The 17,704-nt window shown below is 50.0% G+C and overlaps 1 protein-coding gene across 4 annotated transcripts in view; it reads right to left on the bottom strand.

Moving 5' to 3' along the window:
• The window catches only part of hdac4 (histone deacetylase 4), a 285,327-nt gene that overhangs the window by 144,337 nt on the left and 123,286 nt on the right, over window positions 1-17,704 (bottom strand). Inside the window, exon 1 of one of the 4 annotated variants that reach the window (XM_063213477.1) lies at window positions 7,047-7,699. The exons of the other annotated variants lie outside the window; for them this stretch is intronic. Within the exon in view, the coding sequence (XP_063069547.1) occupies window positions 7,047-7,050 (4 nt within the window). The 5' untranslated portion in view covers window positions 7,051-7,699. Of the gene's footprint in view, window positions 1-7,046; window positions 7,700-17,704 lie in introns of those variants that run through there. 4 annotated transcript variants of the gene reach the window in all.

The raw sequence follows: 17,704 nt of genomic DNA, 5'->3' as shown, positions 1-17,704 counted from the left end.
AAAAAAAACAGACAAACCAAATTACCAGTCAAAGTAGAATGAACTATCTGACCCTAAATATGACAGCATGGCAAAGTACCTCCTCTGTCACGGAAGAAAAGCCCGTCAAAAAGCAGGCTGGTAAACATGCAATTTTTAAAATTACAGAATGAATCAAAATATGGCAATAACATGGAAGTCAAACTAGGTTACCCGATGTGCAGTTTGACGTCTTATTTTCCAGTGTTTCAATCCCTATATCGTCTATGATGCAGAGTAGGTTAGCCCTTATTAAAGTGTGAAAAGCCAAACGAGCCAAGAGACAACTATTTACTCTAAAAAAGAAACACTTTCAGGATCAAGAGTCTCTGGCTTATCTCCAAGTTCAGTTGCAGCATACTGCAAATCCATGTAAACATCCACTAAGCTTACACATCCAACCCAACTGCATTCCCTAATAATACATGTCCATGGCAGAGCTGTGCCATGTTTGACTGACAGCCTTTTAGACCAATAAAGGAAGTCAATAAAGTTTATCTAGACAAGGATGCTGAGGAACATGCTTTATCTACCAATCAATAAAAGAGGAACCAGTTACCCACTGTATGAGGAATGGCAAAGCCTGGCAAACCTGAGTGATTAAGCTTACCCCAATCCAACTTGATATTAACAGGTTAGCAGAAAAATAGCAAATCACCTTGGACCAAACAACTTTAAAAAAAAACACAGTGCAGTACTTCGAACAGGTCTTTCTACACACATCCCATTAATTTCTGATGTAGATCGATTAGCAGTCGGTATAAGTCAGGAAGCTCAAGAGACAGATATACCAGCTATAGCAGGTTGTACGTTTGAAGATTGCTTTCTGACCAATGAATAACAAAACAACAACAACAACAACAACAACAACCACGACAAAAAACAACAACAACAGAAACTTACAGCACAACAACCACCTGAGGGCTCACACAAACCTCTGAAACACTCTCAGTCAGTATCATGAAGACAAGCGGCACGCATGCGTACTTTTAAAGATTGCTTTCTGACCACTGAACAACTACAACAACATCAACAACAGAAACGCACAGTACAACAACCACCTGAGTGCTCACACAAACACCTCTCAAACACTCTCAGTCTGTAAATCATGAAGACGAGCGGCACGCATGCGGCGACCCACCTGTCACTCACTGCAACCTGAAGCCTTTGTTTACCTCCACACTTGACCAGAGTCTGACATGACACAATGACGTCCGTCACCTCGCCTGTACTCGGTAAAACAACGCTACAGTAGTTTACAAGTCTGTGCACTTCCCATTACGCTCCAGTAGTTGTCATTATATCACCACACTGACACCACCAAACACACACTAGTCTTACGGTAAGTAGAACTAGGCCTAGATGAGAAATGGTTACAGCAGAAAAGAGAACAAATCTTGCCCAATTCTTCCACATAAATCTGCAAAGCTACAACAAACATCGCCTGCAATTACTCCAGCTAGCATGTTTCCATGTGTGTTTATGTTTGTTGAACACTATCATTTTAAATCCCTGGCTGCTACAGCAAAGGAAAAGCCACAGCAACATCACATCACTCTCCATCCATTATAAGCGGGGTGGGGGGGGAGTGGCGATTTAGGGGGTGTGGGGGAGTCTTGTTGTGCTGAATTCTGGGTCACAGGAACGGGTCAAATAAACTGCTCTGACATTGGCTGAGAGGCTAGCCAGCCTGACTGTAGGGCCACACCCATCTGCCTCAGGCCAAACGTCACTCCGTGTTAGATGTGTGTGCGTCTATTAGCCTACTTCCCCGTCCTCTTGTTCGCTCTGGGGGCCATGTCTGGGTACAGTGCACGCCTGTAAACAAATGAACGCACTTCTGTACGACCGTAGGACAAAAAAACTACACTGACATAAAAACCGCGCTAGTTAGGGCAAGTTTGCTCCAAGGTTATGTTTACATCCGTTAGGCCTCTCCTGTAAACCTTGATGCACAACACAGAAACAAACAAAAAAGAAAAGCCCACAATGTGTACACAACTAGTGCACAAACAAGTACCCTATACATCAGCTTCCTTAAGAGCAACGAGCAAGCAGCCATGCAAAGCAGCTTCTTTGCCAGCCAAACACAGCAGAGTGGGGAGGGAGGAGGGGGGAGGATGGAGGGAGGAAAGGGAAGGGGAGGGAGGGGAGCGATCTGCAAGGGGAAGAGCTAGCCGTTTTTGATCTATTTATAGCTCTCGTCCCCCTGGGGCGTGAGCTGCTTTGTTGGTGTTTTCCTGCTCTGTGCATCCTTATACGGATGGAGGATCCCTATCCCTATCCCTCCATCTCTGCCACAATCCCCCTCTCTGCATCCCAGTGAGAGAGAGAGAGAGAGAGAGAGAGAGAGAGAGAGAGAGAGAGAGAGACAGAGAGAGAGACAGAGACAGAGACAGAGAGAGAGAGGGATTAGCGGACGGATGAAATCTCCACCGCTTGTCATCCCGGCCGCAGAGCAAACTGCTGATGTGTGTGTGTATGTGTGTGTGTGTGTGTGTGTTTGTGTGTGTGTGTGTGTGTGTTTGTGTGCGTGCATGCGTGCGTGCGTGCGTCCAGAGTCAGGTAACAGCGGCGGGCGGCAGGAAGGAGATGTTGACGTCGTAGCGTCATGGCGACGGAGCTGGAAGAGGCTGTTGGTTGGCCGGAGGCGAAAGCAAGCAATCAGTCCTGTTGCCGAGGCGAGGCCCCTTCTCACTGCTTTTACTGCCGCTACGCAGCCGCCACTACTGTAATGTCAGCTGGAGACTGGCCAAGCCAAGCCAGGGAATGATTCAACGATAGCAGGGAATAACGTGGAGGAGGACACGAAATCCCTGCATAACATCACTAACTCCACTCACCTCTAATCATGGGTACATGGTTACTAGGGGTGTAACGGTACACAAAAATCACGGTTCGGTACGTACCTCGGTTTTAGGGTCACCGTTCGGTACAGTATATTGGAAAAAAATAGAAAACCATTTTCTTCCTCAGCACGTTGTTAATTTCACCAAAATATTGTCAAAATACAATCGAAAAAGGGAAATACATTCAACCTGCTACTTTGGGTCGGAGATTTCATCAGTGTAAGAAATACCACTTTCTCCTCAATGTTTCAAAAAGACCAAGCATCTACACCTGTTTTTTTCTTGCACTCTCTCTCAGGTTTCTGCACGAGCCTCTGCATATAGTAGCAGCATAATGTAAAAACATGAACAGAGTAGCCTTTTAATCAACCTTTCGGTACTCGGTACAGCATTGTTCGATTCGGTACAGGTCTTTTCGGTACGGTACGTCGGTTCGGTTCGATATCGTTACACCCCTAATGGTTACCTGTTCTTGCTTAAATGTTCTCACTGCATAACATAACTAATTCTACTCACCTCTAATCATGGGTACATGGCTCCCTGTTCTTGCTTAAACGTTCTCCTTGTAAGTCGCTTTGGTCAAAGGCATCTGCTAAATACTATGTAATGTAATGTAATGTACTAACTTGCACTACACTTTCTACACACTACACTACACTAAAATTCATAGGTCCTCCACTATTTTTTTATATATTATTTTTATATATTATTTTTATATATTGCTCTCTATCTGTTCTACATTACTTGCATACTTCTGTACTCTGCACTGACCCTACACTCTGTGCTTGCTTGAATGTCCTCCATTTAAATCGCTTTGGTCAAAAGTTTCTGCTAAATGTAATGTCATGTAGTGTTGGCATATCTATGCGCAGTCAGGGGGGGGGGCTCAAAATACCAGGAAGAAAATGAGTGCAAAAAGGAAGTGCCTTCCATACCAATCTCGCTCTAGTCTCATACTTTAGTGTGAGTATTTTATACACACTGCTTCCCCCAAACACGGCCACCTCCACCAGAGGACTCCCTCCGTGCTTCTGTTTTTGTCTGAGCGTCTGTGTCTGCATACCGCTTGCTTGCACAATCTTTGCGCTGTCCTATCTGTCTCATGCGTGAAGCCACTGTGACTGAGCAGACTGGAATCTCTCTCTACTGGAGGGTTTCACGGGCGGCTCCGAGATCTACAGCCAGGGGAGGAGGGGACCTCCGCAAAGCAGGAGGACACTCCACTCCCACTGAAGCCGCCATCTCTGCTCTTACCAAGCCCGCAGTGACTGATGCTTACCATAGACACAGGAGCATGCATCACTCTCACGCATGCGCGTGCATGCGCACACACAAACACACACACACACTCCCCTGTAAATATACACATACCAGGCATCCGCCATAAACCATACAGGCAAAGCAGATGGTGTGCATTAACCAACAACTTCTTGACCCTTGGCACCAATCATATTCTTCCACAAGCTGTCCTTCTCGACCAGACACAACAGGCAAGTTAACCATAATTACATGAAGTTCCATACAGTATGTTTTATAGCGACAACACAGTAACATGCGACAGCAGATCATGGGACTGTGTGTGTGTGTGTGTGTGTGTGTGTGTGTGTGTGTGTGTGTGTGTGTGTGTGTGTGTGTGTGTGTGTGTGTGTGTGTGTGTGTGTGTGTGTGTGTGTGTGTGTGTGTGTGTGTGTGTGTGTGTGTGTGTGTGCAGTCACATCTGCTTCCAATAGGTCGAGGGAGGGGTGGGCGCAGGCAGGCGAGTGACTAACGGGCAATGGGACGTGAGGGCCAGAGAGAGGAGAAGAAGAGGAGAGGAGAGGAGAGGAGAGGAGAGGAGAGGAGAGGAGAGGAGAGGAGAGGAGAGGAGAGGAGAGATTGTAAAGAGAAGAGTAAAGAGGAGAGGAGAGGAGAAGGAGGAGAGGGAGAAGGAGAAGGAGGAGAGGGAGAAGGAAAAGGAAAAGGAAAAGGAAAAGGAAAAGGAAAAGGAGAGGAGAGGAGAGGAGAGGAGAGGAGAGGAGAGGAGAGGAGAGGAGAGGAGAGGAGAGGAGAGGAGAGGAGAGGAGAGGAGAGGAGAGGAGAGGAGAGGAGAGGAAAGAGGAGCCCAACACTGCGGGCTGCTGGCTGCCAGTATGGTGGGAGAGAAGCAGTGTGTCTGCCAGGGACAACCGCCATGCCAACAGCCTGGACAGGACTCCACCTAAGCAGCTAACAGTACAGTGTGCTGCAAACACACACACACACACACACACACACACACACACACACACACACACACACACACACACACACACACACACACACACACACACACACACACACACACACACACACACACACACACACACACACACACACACAAAGTGTGCGCAGGCACACACACTAGCTCTTCCTGGAAACGGTGTAAATGCACACGCACACACTTACGCACAAGTCATTCAGTTAATTCTGGAGAAAAAAAATCCACTATTCAGCAAGTTACATGTGAAAAAAAAATATAGGAGGGAATCTTCGCTCCAACAAACTATCTTCCCTCTAACAAACTACCCAAGGGCTTACGGTAGACAGTCTTTTAGCATAAACTGCAACTGCACAGTGCACACCAACATGCGTGTACGCACACACACACACACATACATATACACAAACACACACGCACACAAATACATGTGTATGCACAGGAGGATGGGATTAAAGATTCATGTTGCCAACGAAACTAATTCCCTGGCAGCGGCTCATTAGTTTGGGTCCGGTCCGGAAAGTCTATGATGTCAGAGGAAGGCTAGCCCTCTTTCTCTCTCTCGCCCCCGCTCTCCCTCTCCCTCTCTCCCTCCCTCCCTCTCTCTCGCTCTGTGTCTCCTCCGCAACTCGGCTCGGAAAGCCCAGCCTGGACACCCCCGTCCACTCTCTCTCCCCTCTGTATCGCTCGCATCTTTCCAAAACGCTTCTGTATTACTAAAACAGTTCTTCCTTCATGACAAGACCCCCTACCATCACCACACCACACGCCCCCCTTTTTGGTCCTTTTGTCTCTTTCTCTCTCTCTCTCTCTCTCTCTCTCTCATTCCCTCTCCCTCTCTCTTTCATTCTCTCTCCCTCTCTCTCTCTGCTTTCCCTCTCTCTCTCTCTCCTCTCTGCGCTCCCTCTGTGTGTTCTGAACAGCCTGTCCAGGACAGAGACCCTGCGCCAGAGACCACAGCCGAGTGACTCCTCTCTCTCCCTCTCTCTCTCGGCAGCAAACCTGGCCCTTGCAGCATGTCCAAACGTAAACACACACAGACACACGCACACAAGCTCACACAAACACGGACACATGCACACAAACACGCACACACAAACACAAAGAGAAACACATACACACACAGACGCATACACACACATGCACACACGCTCAGATGCACAAACATAGAGAGAGAGAAACACAAACACACACACACACAGACACTCACACAGACACACACACACACACACACACACACACACACACAGACACACACACACACACACACACACACACACACACACACACACACACACACACACACACACACACACACACACACACACAGACAGACAGACACACACACACACACACACACACAGAAACACAGACACACGCACGCATACACACACACAAACGCACAAAAACACACCCGCACAGAGGCATACGCACATGCACCCACACGCACGCAAATTCACTCATTCATACACACGTAAACACAGTGACATCTTCAAACAACGCAGCCGTAATGAGGGGGACTCTGAAATCTCTCCTCACCCCTGACAGACATCCTGCCTGTAGTCATTCAGGTCCATGTCAAGGATGCAGCATGTTTGTGTGCTGTTTGTGCAGCATGTACACAAACACACTCGCACGGGCATACGCAAGCAGAGTGTGAGGAAGCGTTCGTCACCACCATTCAATAAAAAGCTGCGATCCACACACACACACACACACACACACACACACACACACACACACACACACACACACACACACACACACACACACACACACACACACACACACACACACACACACACACACACAAGCACTAGCCCATCCATCCACCCACACACTCACGCAGGCACACACACACAGACACACACAGACGTGCAAGTGCAAACACACACACATGCATCCAAGCCACAGCAACAGGGAGCCAGCCGGCCAGTTCTTACCCATTAGCTCTTTGGTCCAGACCGGGGAAGGGAAGGGAAGGGAAGGGAGGGGAGGGGGAAGAGAAGCACTCTGTGCCTGGAAGATGTTGAAAATAGGAGGAGGAGAGGACAACGGAGATTGGCGAAAAATCCAAACTGGAAAAAAATCCACAAAACAAAAGCAAAACAAAAATAGCTTGCGCGGATGGCTGGCGGCAGCCGTGTGAAAAAGATGGAAGAATCCTCTAGTTTGCGGTGCGGATCGGCATAGTGTGGAGAAACAAACACGCTGCTATCGTTTCGTTCGCTCTCTTTCTCCCCTCTTCTCTCGTATCACTCACTCACACATGGCGGATTTGCTTCTTCTCCGTCTCGCTCGGTGTCTCTGTCAAGCGCGCACAAACGCGCACACACACACACGGGGACACACACGCGCTCTCTCTCTCTCCCTGCTCACTCTGCTCTGCTCGGCTCTACTCTCTTCCCCTCAGGCTGGAGCTCTAGCTCTCTCTCCGCTCCGTCTTCCCTCGTCCCCTCCCCTCTCTCGCTCGCTGCGCTCTAGCCCAGCCTCTCTCGGCCCGTGTTGCTCTCTGGCGGCTCCCTCTCCCCTCCCTCCCGGCTGGTGACATCAGAGTGCCGTCGCAGGCATGCAGAGTGTTTATGCGCGCTGCTGCTCGGCTTCCTGGAACACTGGCCAGATTCACAGAAGGTCCAGGCAGTGGGACTCTCTCTCTTTCTACCCCCCCCCCCTCTTTCTCCCCTCTCTCTACCCCCCCCCTCTCTCTCCATCTCCCTTTCCTTCTATTTCTCTCTCTTCTTCTCTCTTTCTCTCTCTTTCTTTCTCTCTCTCTCCCCCACCTCTCTCTTTCTTCTCTCTCTCACCCCCCCCTCTCTCTCTCCCTCTCTCTCTCTCTCTCCCTCTCTCTCTCCCTCCTCCATTCCCCTCCATCCTCATTACCACCATATAACTGCAATTACAGTGACTACTATAGGGGCTCCCGACGGCCGGGGTGGCACTGGAAATAGAGGGAAGCTTTATAAAAGATTTAAAGATTATCATTAAGTCCTTGTAGCTGTGAGCTGACAGGGCAGTGTGAGGTAGGGGCAATTAGAGTCCAACCTCGACCCCCCTCCGCAGTCCGCACAACATAAATCCATCCATCTCTCCCTCTCTCTCTCTGTTCCATCACTTCTCTCACTCTCTCTCACTCTCTCTCTCACTCTCTCACCAACCACCCATTCCTCCCAACTAATGGCCTTCAGGAAAAACAGGTGTCACGAGAAGAGCAACAGTCCGTCATCTCATACTTGACACGAGTAATGCATCTCGCGCTACTTCCTAAACCTCTAAAAGCAGGAGGAGAGAGAGCGAGAGAGCGAGAGAGCGAGAGAGCGAGAGAGAGAGAGAGCGAGAGAGAGAGCAAGAGAGAGCGAGAGAGAGAGAGCGAGAGAGAGAGAGCGAGAGAGAGAGAGCGAGAGAGAGAGAGCGAGAGAGAGAGAGAGAGAGAGAGAGCATTCAGCTGTGTTACTAGTAGATTGAGCTTCCAGCTCGGTGAAAGTGATGAAGCCCTTTTTATGATGTTTGCTTCTGGTTTAAGGACACAATATTGCTTGGAGCATCACGAGCCCCTTTGGGGAGTTGAGGAAGAAAAGATGAATGATTGGGGACTCCTAAAAATAGCTTTAACACAGAGGAGATGAAGACAACGAGAGAGGGGCAGGGAGGAGTAGGAGGAGGAGGAGGAGGAGGAGGAGGCTGTTTGCCCCTGAGGCAGTTGGTGTGGGGAGGGAGTGTGCGTGTGCGTGCGCGTGTGTGCGTGCGCGTGTGTGCGTGCGCGTGTGTGCGTGCGTGTTGTTTGGCTGCGGCGGAAGTGGCTTTACTCCTGACGGTGACCCCTCCGGGCCGCTTCAGAGAGCAAGGGGGTGATGATGAGGAGGGTTAAGGACTCAGAGGAGCAACTTTTCCCTCCAGAGGCTGACGTGTTGCTGAGAGACTTGTTTACAAGGTTGCACTGCAGTGCAAAAGAGACTCTGAGGGAGGGAGGGAGGGAGGGAGGGAGGGAGAGAGGGAGGGAGGGAGGGAGAGAGGGAGAGGGGAAGGGCAAAGTATGACAGGCTCGCTGCTGTAAAGGTAATGTGAAAGGAGTCAGAGAGAGAGAGAGAGAGAGAGAGAGAGAGAGAGAGAGAGAGAGAGAGAGAGAGAGAGAGAGAGAGAGAGAGAGAGAAGGCAGGAAGGAGGAAGGAGAAAGGAGAAAGGAGAAAGGAGGAGGTGGAGAGAATTCTGAGATTCTAAGGTGAGACCGTCGGCTTGGCTGTGGGTTGAGTCACTGAGGCCAGCAGTTAACAAAGCGACTGATCAATGGCGCATTTACTCCGGAGCGATGTTGATCAATAAGCGGCACGTGTCAATAGGGCCCATGGTGTGAGGGATGAATGAGAGGCGAGGGAAGAGGGAGGGAAGGAGAAAAACAATACGCATTTCCACTGGGGATCTCCTGTGCAGAACAACCATCAGAATTCTGCACAACTATACAGTAAGTTACTGTAACAGAAAACACCACAAATAGAACCAAATACCAGCACTGGGAAATCAGGGGCGACTGCTTTGTCTCATACCATTTATCTCATTTGTCTCAATACCCTGTGCATTATTATTACATTTATCCAAAGCGACTTCCAAAAGAGGACCTCAAAAGCAATATAAAAGAGTGGAAAAATACAGGGTGCAGCAATGCACAAGAACACTAGCAATACAAAACTTAAAACTTGAGAGATACAGAATATGTGGTTTAAGTCAGCACAGGTGGGTGTTACTGAAGATGAGGGCTAAGGTCAGTGTTGTTCTGAAATGGAAGCTAACCTCAGAAGAAAGCCGTCTTCACAAACTTCTTAGCATTCCATTCTACATAGAAGAAAGGGTCACTATTGCCTTTGTCGTAAGCAACAGGTTGGTTGGTGGCCAGTGTTTACTGTATGTAATGTAGATGCTGCTCTCCTCATCTGGAGTATAGCCCCTGGCAACAACAAAGACAACCACTTAGCCTCGTGGCAGAATGGTGGCAATTGGTGCAACCTTAGATGTTGTTTCTGGGAAGGAGGGCTCTGACAGACACTCAAGAAAGAGAGAATAGCCGGGTCTCAGCCGGGTGTAATTCCAGCCGGGGGGGTTGTTTTGTGAACAGCCTGGGATGATCCCACTCCTGCGTCTCTCACCGTGATTCAGTCAGTCAGTCAGTCGCTCACTCGCTCAGTGTCCCCAGCACAGCGGCAATCGGGTGCTCCTCTTGTTACACAACCGCACGTGGTCAGTTGATTTACCTCCCTGGGCCTCAGGCCACCGCGAGACACCTGATCCCTAGGCGGAGTTGTGAGCGTGGAGTAAGGAGTACACGTCGGCACAATGCCCTACCTTGCCTGGCCTGGCCTGGCCTGGCCTGGCCTACTAAACTCTGCTCTGCTCGGGAGAAAATACGAGCACTTGCCCCACCTAATATTGCTGCGCACTTCCTAACGTCAGCTAGGAGGAGAAGGGGTGAGTGGGGGTGGGGGGTGGTTGAAGCCGATGACAGACAGGAATGTGAAGCTTGCAACGATGACAAGTGGACAGCCATCTTGAAGCCTCTATATCTCCCCTGCTGTGTAGTTTCATTTCAACGTGACAGCAGCCAGAGCTAGCAGCAGCAGTAGCAGTACCTGCAGGAGACGGCTAAACAAAAACAAAATAAACACAAAGGAAAGTAGCAGTAGCGCTTATCGCTCTCAAAGAGTTGCTGGGCCAGCTTCCACACCCACGGCACGGCAGCCGCCCGCCCGCTCGACACTTCCATGGCTGATAAGGGTTGCGGCGAGGGCCAAAAATAGAGAGCCAGGTAAGAGACGAGGCGAAGGGCCCTGTGGCCACAGAACACCGCCCCAGACAGGTGCGGGAAAGGGTTTGGTATGGAAATGGGAGCAGGTGTTCACAGGGCAAAGAGTTTTTATCGCTAACCCTCACATGCAAATCAGGGTCCATCCCCTAACCTCTCCAGCTGGCTTGTTTGCAGGTAGAGGCTGTTTTTTTCTTTTTTTTGTCTTTCCTCCTTTGACTTTCTCCGATTGATTCCGCATAGGGATGCTTCTGGAAAATTCCACCGTCTGCAGCTGATGCTCCCGTTTAAAGGTTTATTTTTATCAACCGTGTTCCGATGGTCACAACAACTAGGAATAGAAACGTGAAACAAGCTCAGCTCACAAAAGGGAAGGCTGAACTTAAATCCTCCTTTTGTCCGAGTTTCGGTGACCTCATACGAGGAAGCACAGGAGCAGAGGATGCAAAACAACCTAATATACGTACCACAGGAGGCAGAGGCGGTAACGACTGTGGACGGGCAATAGAGTGAGTGGGGGAGCAGCAGAGACGCGGGTTGGGGTGGGTGGGTTGGTTGGTTGGTTTGAGCTGTGAGGAGAAAGCCCAAGACGGATAGACATACAAATAGATGGAGAAGGACACTCGCACCTGCCAAAGAGAGAGAGAGAGAGAGAGAGAGAGAGAGAGAGAGAGAGAGAGAGAGAGAGAGAGAGAGAGAGAGAGAGAGAGGCCTGCTTCTGTATGCAACGTTGCCAGGCCGTGGTAAATAATGCATCAGGCATAATGATCAAGTCTGAATGGAAGAAATCCGCAGCCAGCCGGCCAAACAGATGAGGGTGGATAAATAAATAATGTCTAGCTGGGGTATAAACAAGAAGGCCTCCTCACCCCTCTTCTCTCCCCTCCACTCCACTCCTCTCCACCGGCAGGGAAAAAATGACAACTCCCTCCCTGGCCATGTGCTTCCAACAAAAAGAGAATAACAGAGAGGATTCTTGCTCTGCAACTAGCCATCCAGGCCTCTCCCTCTCTCTCTCCTCGTCCCCCTCTAACAACCCCAACAACCCCGATCCCCTCGGGGTTTGGTTCAGCAAGAGCCGGGACTCCAAATATGTGAAAGACAAGTTCATTCATTATTGATTACTATTATTTATAACGCTGCGGCGGCTCCCATTGCATTTTCTCTCTTTCTCTCCATCTGTGTAAACCACTCCACATGTTATAAGATGGTTGTTTCATTACCATAACGTGTGGGGACAGACCGAGATGAGGGAGGGAGGGAGGGAGGGAGAGAAAGAATTGCTGGGATTTGATTAATGCCGTGATGTTAATAATGTACCCACTGAACTGTAAACAGAGTGATAAGGGTGCCGCCGCTGCCACCGCCACTGCCAGTGCTGAGGCCCGGGTTCGATTACGGTTCCTCATTCATGATCACTCTTTTAAAAGAACGGCCAAGAGGATAAATGAGCAAAGAATGAACGAGCAGATAAATGGATGGAGGGATGAATGCATGGATAGATGTGTGAGAGATTTTTCTCTTCTTCTTGCTTTGTGTGCATGGACAGGGAGAGAGAGGAGTGCATGCAGGCTTGTGACTGAGGGCAGAGAGTTTCACTTGTCTATGATTAAAGATAAATGGATGAATGCATGGATAGATGGGTGAGAGATTTTTCTCTTCTGCTTCTTCTTCTTCTTCTTGTTCTTCTTGCTTTGTGTGCATGGACAGAGAGAGAGAAGAGTGCGTGGAGGCTGAGCTGTGACTGAGGGCAGAGAGTTCCTCTTGTCTATGATTAAAGATACAGGCACACAGAGAAAAAGGCCAGAACCCCTGCACACAACAAAACATTCAGCTTCATTAACTTTTCAAAGAATTAAAAAAATCTACACAGAGAGGGAAAGCAGGAATCCTTACTCCAGACACACCACCCAGGTCAGATAGAAACTGATATCTGTGGGAATGTGAGTATAAGAGGGAGAAGAGAAAAATACATCAAAGAATATCTCCAATGTCTCCCTTCAAAGATACTCCCAATATCTTCATTTCTGTTCATGAAATGCTAAAAAGTGTAACACTGCAAGGGCACGCGAAGACTCACTTCTGACACCAGTGTGGGGCCCAGACACAACCTCCCTTTGTTCCGTCTCGCCTTTTTGGATGTCAAAACATCAATGGCGCCCACTTTGGAATGCATGGCTGCATTGGGAGCGTGGGGGGATAGCTTGAGAGTGAAGTGGAGTGGAGGGGGGAGTGGAGGAGGGGTGCGTTGAGCACTGGAGCTCACCCCATTCATTTTTAGCAACTCCCTCGGGCTCACTGCTTAAAGCATGGCAGACCTCAGACCAGAGAGGACTACCCCCATTAACTGCCTTAGCATTACGCACAGGGCCATGGCTCTTGTGGCCTATCCAACCCACCCCCACCCCCAGCCGCCTTCTTCCACTGCCATGAGCGCTTTAATGGTGGATACTAACAGACGACACCAGGAGTGTAGTTCCTCTGCAACCAACACCCGGCCCCCACCACAGCTTGGATAGTTCTGTACCAGCAGCCAGCTCCTTACTGCACCTTTTCTTAATGGATGGGGGAGATGCTCTCCACTTTCCAGCCTTTCCAGACCATCAAGTCAGCGCCAGCAGCGGCGGCGGCGGCGGCAGCAGCTACACCAGTGTCCACGTGGCTCCTCCTGGCCCACCAAACCAAGGTCTCTCCCTTCACAGGCTCATTAATAATGAAGTTGGTAAAGTACACGCAGAGCAGCCCTATATGGCTTTTAACAGGACGGCCAAAATAAGTCTTGCACACTCAACAGGAGTGGTGAATGACAGTGGTGGCACACTAGGAAGCCGGGGAGGAGGATACGAAAAGGTCGGGCGGGGGCGGGGGAGGGTGTGCACTGCACAGCTTACAGGAAACCTAGTCTAAAGCCCTTCTGTCTACTGTCAAATATGGAAAATCCCTTCACTTTTTTCCTCTTTTAACGACACTTAATACCCAATATTATGACGGGGATACTGCCTACTTGTTGGACAGATGCTCAGTTATGCTTATTTACATTTTTTCCTATTCCTCCACTTTCATGCGTCTCAAAACTTATTTAATGTCACATAAAAGCACTCAAGCGTGTTTACCATGACTCTTAAGATGGGAAATATTCATGCAAAAGTGGAGGGCAGGGGATTGGGGGGTGGGGGGCTGTATGCCTTTTAAGCTAATCTGCATTAGTGGAAAACTTGTTTTTGTGCTCGAGGCCTATGGTCGATGATTGCACAGTGGCTCTTCTTGATTATACTTGGCAATTAACCGGCTAACTTCAAGCTCAGGTGAAGGTTTCAATTTTTCAAGCTCAATTTTGAAGTTCAATTTTGTTCAGCTTTGGACTGCTTACATTCTCTCCCAAGGACCACATCATCACCACATGAACACCTTTTCTCAGAATTAACGTACTGGTAAATAGAATCTCCAATTCAGTTGGCTTTCAGTTGGCTTTGAAAGCTTTGCCTATCCTTAAGCTGTTCTCAGATGCTTTCCCCTAGCTTAAATTACATATCATTCTTTTTTTATTATTATTATTTTTATGTTTATTTAAAATGTTTTATTTCATTTTATTATTATTTTTACCTTGTGTTTTATCTTAATGTTTTAAATGTTTTTTTACTCTAATTTATTTCCTTCTTTCATCCCCGTTTCCTTTCATTTACATTTGTTAACTTTGTGAAGCACATTGAGTTGCACCTGTGTATGAAATGCGCTATATAAATAAACTTGCCTTGCCTTGCCTTAATTTAAAAGGCAGCAAAAAACATCTCTCTCTATGCCTTTGTATCTCAGGCTGGTACAGGCATGGGTATCCTATTTAGTGGAGGATGGTAGACAGTAGACACAGATGCCCCACCCAACAGTGTGCTCCACTAAGCTTTGGGGGATGCCCTGCCCCGCTCTTCCCTTTCAGATCACGCCTCTTCAGCCCCAGTTCCCCTCGGGCTCACCGCTGTGTGCGTGCCTTCAAACGGACTGGGTTCATGCAAAATTCAAACGCAGATATAAAAAAAGGGAACTCCTCCACCCCCTTCTGCCCCCATCCCCACCCCCAAATCTGTCCCTGCCTCTACAATAGGGATGAAGGGCAAAGTAGGTTACGATATTGCTTGCCCTAGCGGAAGACTAACACAGGTCTGGGTCTGCGACTTGATGCTTCGTCTGGCCCTTTGTTGATCCGGGCCAAAGTCATAGACAGTTGGACGGAGTAGCATACATTGTGCATGTCTGTGTATGTCATGTATGTGCAATGCATTCATGATTTTTTTTTTGTTTGCATGTGTGTGCGCGCGTGTGTGTGTATGCGTATGTATGCATGTGTGTGTGCATGTGTGCGTGTGTGCGTGTGTGTGCTCCTGTTGCTTTCTTGTCTTGTCTGCACTCCTGCCTCCTCCTCTGCCTCCTCCTCCTCTGGCTCCTGCCTCCTCCTCTGCCTCCTCCTCCTCTGGCTCCTGCCTCCTCCTCTGCCTCCTGCCTCCTCCTCCTGCCTCCTCCTCCTGCCTCCTCCTCTGCCTCCTCCTCTGGCTCCTGCCTCCTCCTCTGCCTCCTCCTCTGGCTCCTGCCTCCTCCTCTGCCTCCTCCTCCTCTGGCTCCTGCCTCCTCCTCTGCCTCCTCCTCTGGCTCCTGCCTCCTCCTCTGCCTCCTGCCTCCTCCTCTGCCTCCTCCTCTGGCTCCTGCCTCCTCCTCTGCCTCCTGCCTCCTCCTCTGCCTCCTCCTCTGCCTCCTCCTCCTGCCTCCTCCTCTGCCTCCTCCTGCCTCCTCCTCTGCCTCCTCTGCTGCCTCCTCCTCTGCCTCCTCCTCTGCCTCCTCCTCTGCCTCCTGCCTCCTCCTCTGCCTCCTGCCTCCTCCTCTGGCTGCTGCCTCCTCCTGCCTCCTCCTCTGGCTCTTGCCCTCTCCTCTGCCTCCTCCTCCTCTGCCTCCTCCTCCTGCCTCCTCCTCTGCCTCCTCCTCTGCCTCCTGCCTCCTCCTCTGCCTCCTCCTGACTCCTCCTCTTCCTCCTGCCTCCTCCTGCCTGCTGCCTCCTCCTCTGCCTCCTGCCTCCTCCTCTGCCTCCTCCTCTGCCTCCTGCCTCCTCCTCTGCCTCCTGCCTCCTCCTCTGCCTCCTGCCTCCTCCTCTGCCTCCTGCCTCCTCCTCTGCCTGCTGCCCCTCCTGCTACTGTCTGCCTGCCTGGCTTCATTTTACGAGGCCCAGAGAGCAGGCTGTTGCTGTTGTGCTAGTTCCTGTTACAGTGCTATTTATAAGCCGTTATCTGCCCTGATGTCTCTCGGCCTAATAGCCCTGCTCTCTGCTCATTACATGTAATACATGCAGTGTGGGGGTGGGGGGGTGGGTGGGTGGATGCCGGGGGGGCGGTGGCGAGCCCAGCAGCACCAGGCCAAAGCAGCCCTGCCGCCCCCGGCCGCCCCAATCAAAGCGCCACTGTTATCAGGGCCGATTATTTACAGCCTGGGGATGGAAGACAGGTGGCAAGTTAATACAGTGCGCTCTGCATTACGCTGACAACCCAGATGGGGAATGGTGAGCCAGTGAGACAGATCTCTTGTTTAAATAAAAAAAAAAAGGAAGAACGAACAGAAGAGGAGGAAGAGGGGGAGAAAAAACAAGTGGAACAACTGTTGCAGCAGAGAGAGAGAGAGAGAGAGAGAGAGAGAGAGAGGAAGAGAGAGAGAGAGAGAGCGAGAGAGAGAGGAAGAGGGAGAGACAGAGAGAAAGAAAGACAGAGAAAGAGAGACAGAGAAAGAGAGACAAAGAGAAAGAGAAAGAAAGACAGAGAAAGAGAGAAAGACAGAGAGAGAGAGCGAGAAAGAGAGAGAGAGAGAGAGAGAGAGAGAGAGAGAGAGAGAGAGAAAGACAGAGAGAGAAAGCGAGAAAGAGAGAGAGAGAGAGAGAGAGAGAGAGAGTAAGAGAGAGCGAGCGAGCGCGTGCGAGCGTATAGGGCAGGCCCTACTATACAGTAAGTCTGGGCCGGCTGGCGGGCTGGCAGGCTGACTGGCGGGCTTGCTTGGGTGTGGGTGTAGCTTGTGGGTGGGCGAGGGCTTGGCCATCCATCAGCTCCCTCTGAAGCTGCATTCATGTGCATGGGCTCCTAATCGGAGCACAATTATTCCCTCTGTCTTGGTCTCCGCCATTGGCCCACGGTCTCAGACGAGTAATGAAATACAGTACGCTTCCGAGTGCATTAGCGGCCAGCGCGGCTGAGGAACGACTGAGGAGAAGGAGAGAGAGAGAGAGAGAGAGAGATAGAGAGAGGCCAGGGGGAGGGAGAGAGAGAGAGAGAGAGAGAGAGAGAGAGAGAGAGAGAGAGAGAGAGAGAGAGAGAGGCAAGGGAGAGAGAGAGAGAGGCAAGGGAGAGAGAGAGAGACAGAGAGAGAAGCCCCGCCGTTGTTTTCCACGCCAACGCTTGACTGGCAGAGGCAACCGGCTTCATCCTGACCCCTCTCACCCCTCTCAACCCCACCCCACCCCACCCACTGCACGTTGACAAGAGCCAATCAAACCGAGCATCCTATCAAAACAAATCGAAGAGAGGAAATATGCTGAGCATACCTAATGAGGGCTTTGATGAGAGGAGAGCGAGGCGCGCACGCGAGAGAGAGAGAGACCATGGATGATTGCGAGGAGATGGGGAAAAGGAGAAAAAGGACACACGGCGACTCAAAGAGACAAAGAGCCTAGGAGATGGAAGTGGAGTCCACCTCTGAATCGAGAGGAGCAGAGGGAGGAGAGGCAGTCGGTATGAAGTGTTGCTGTCTGATCCGCTAGCATGTCTAATCTGCAAGCTGGTGGTGGAA

This window comes from Engraulis encrasicolus, chromosome 13, assembly GCF_034702125.1.
Source record: "Engraulis encrasicolus isolate BLACKSEA-1 chromosome 13, IST_EnEncr_1.0, whole genome shotgun sequence".
Classification (NCBI taxonomy): Eukaryota; Metazoa; Chordata; class Actinopteri; order Clupeiformes; family Engraulidae; genus Engraulis; species Engraulis encrasicolus.
This window is presented reverse-complemented; position numbering and strand designations above follow the sequence as displayed.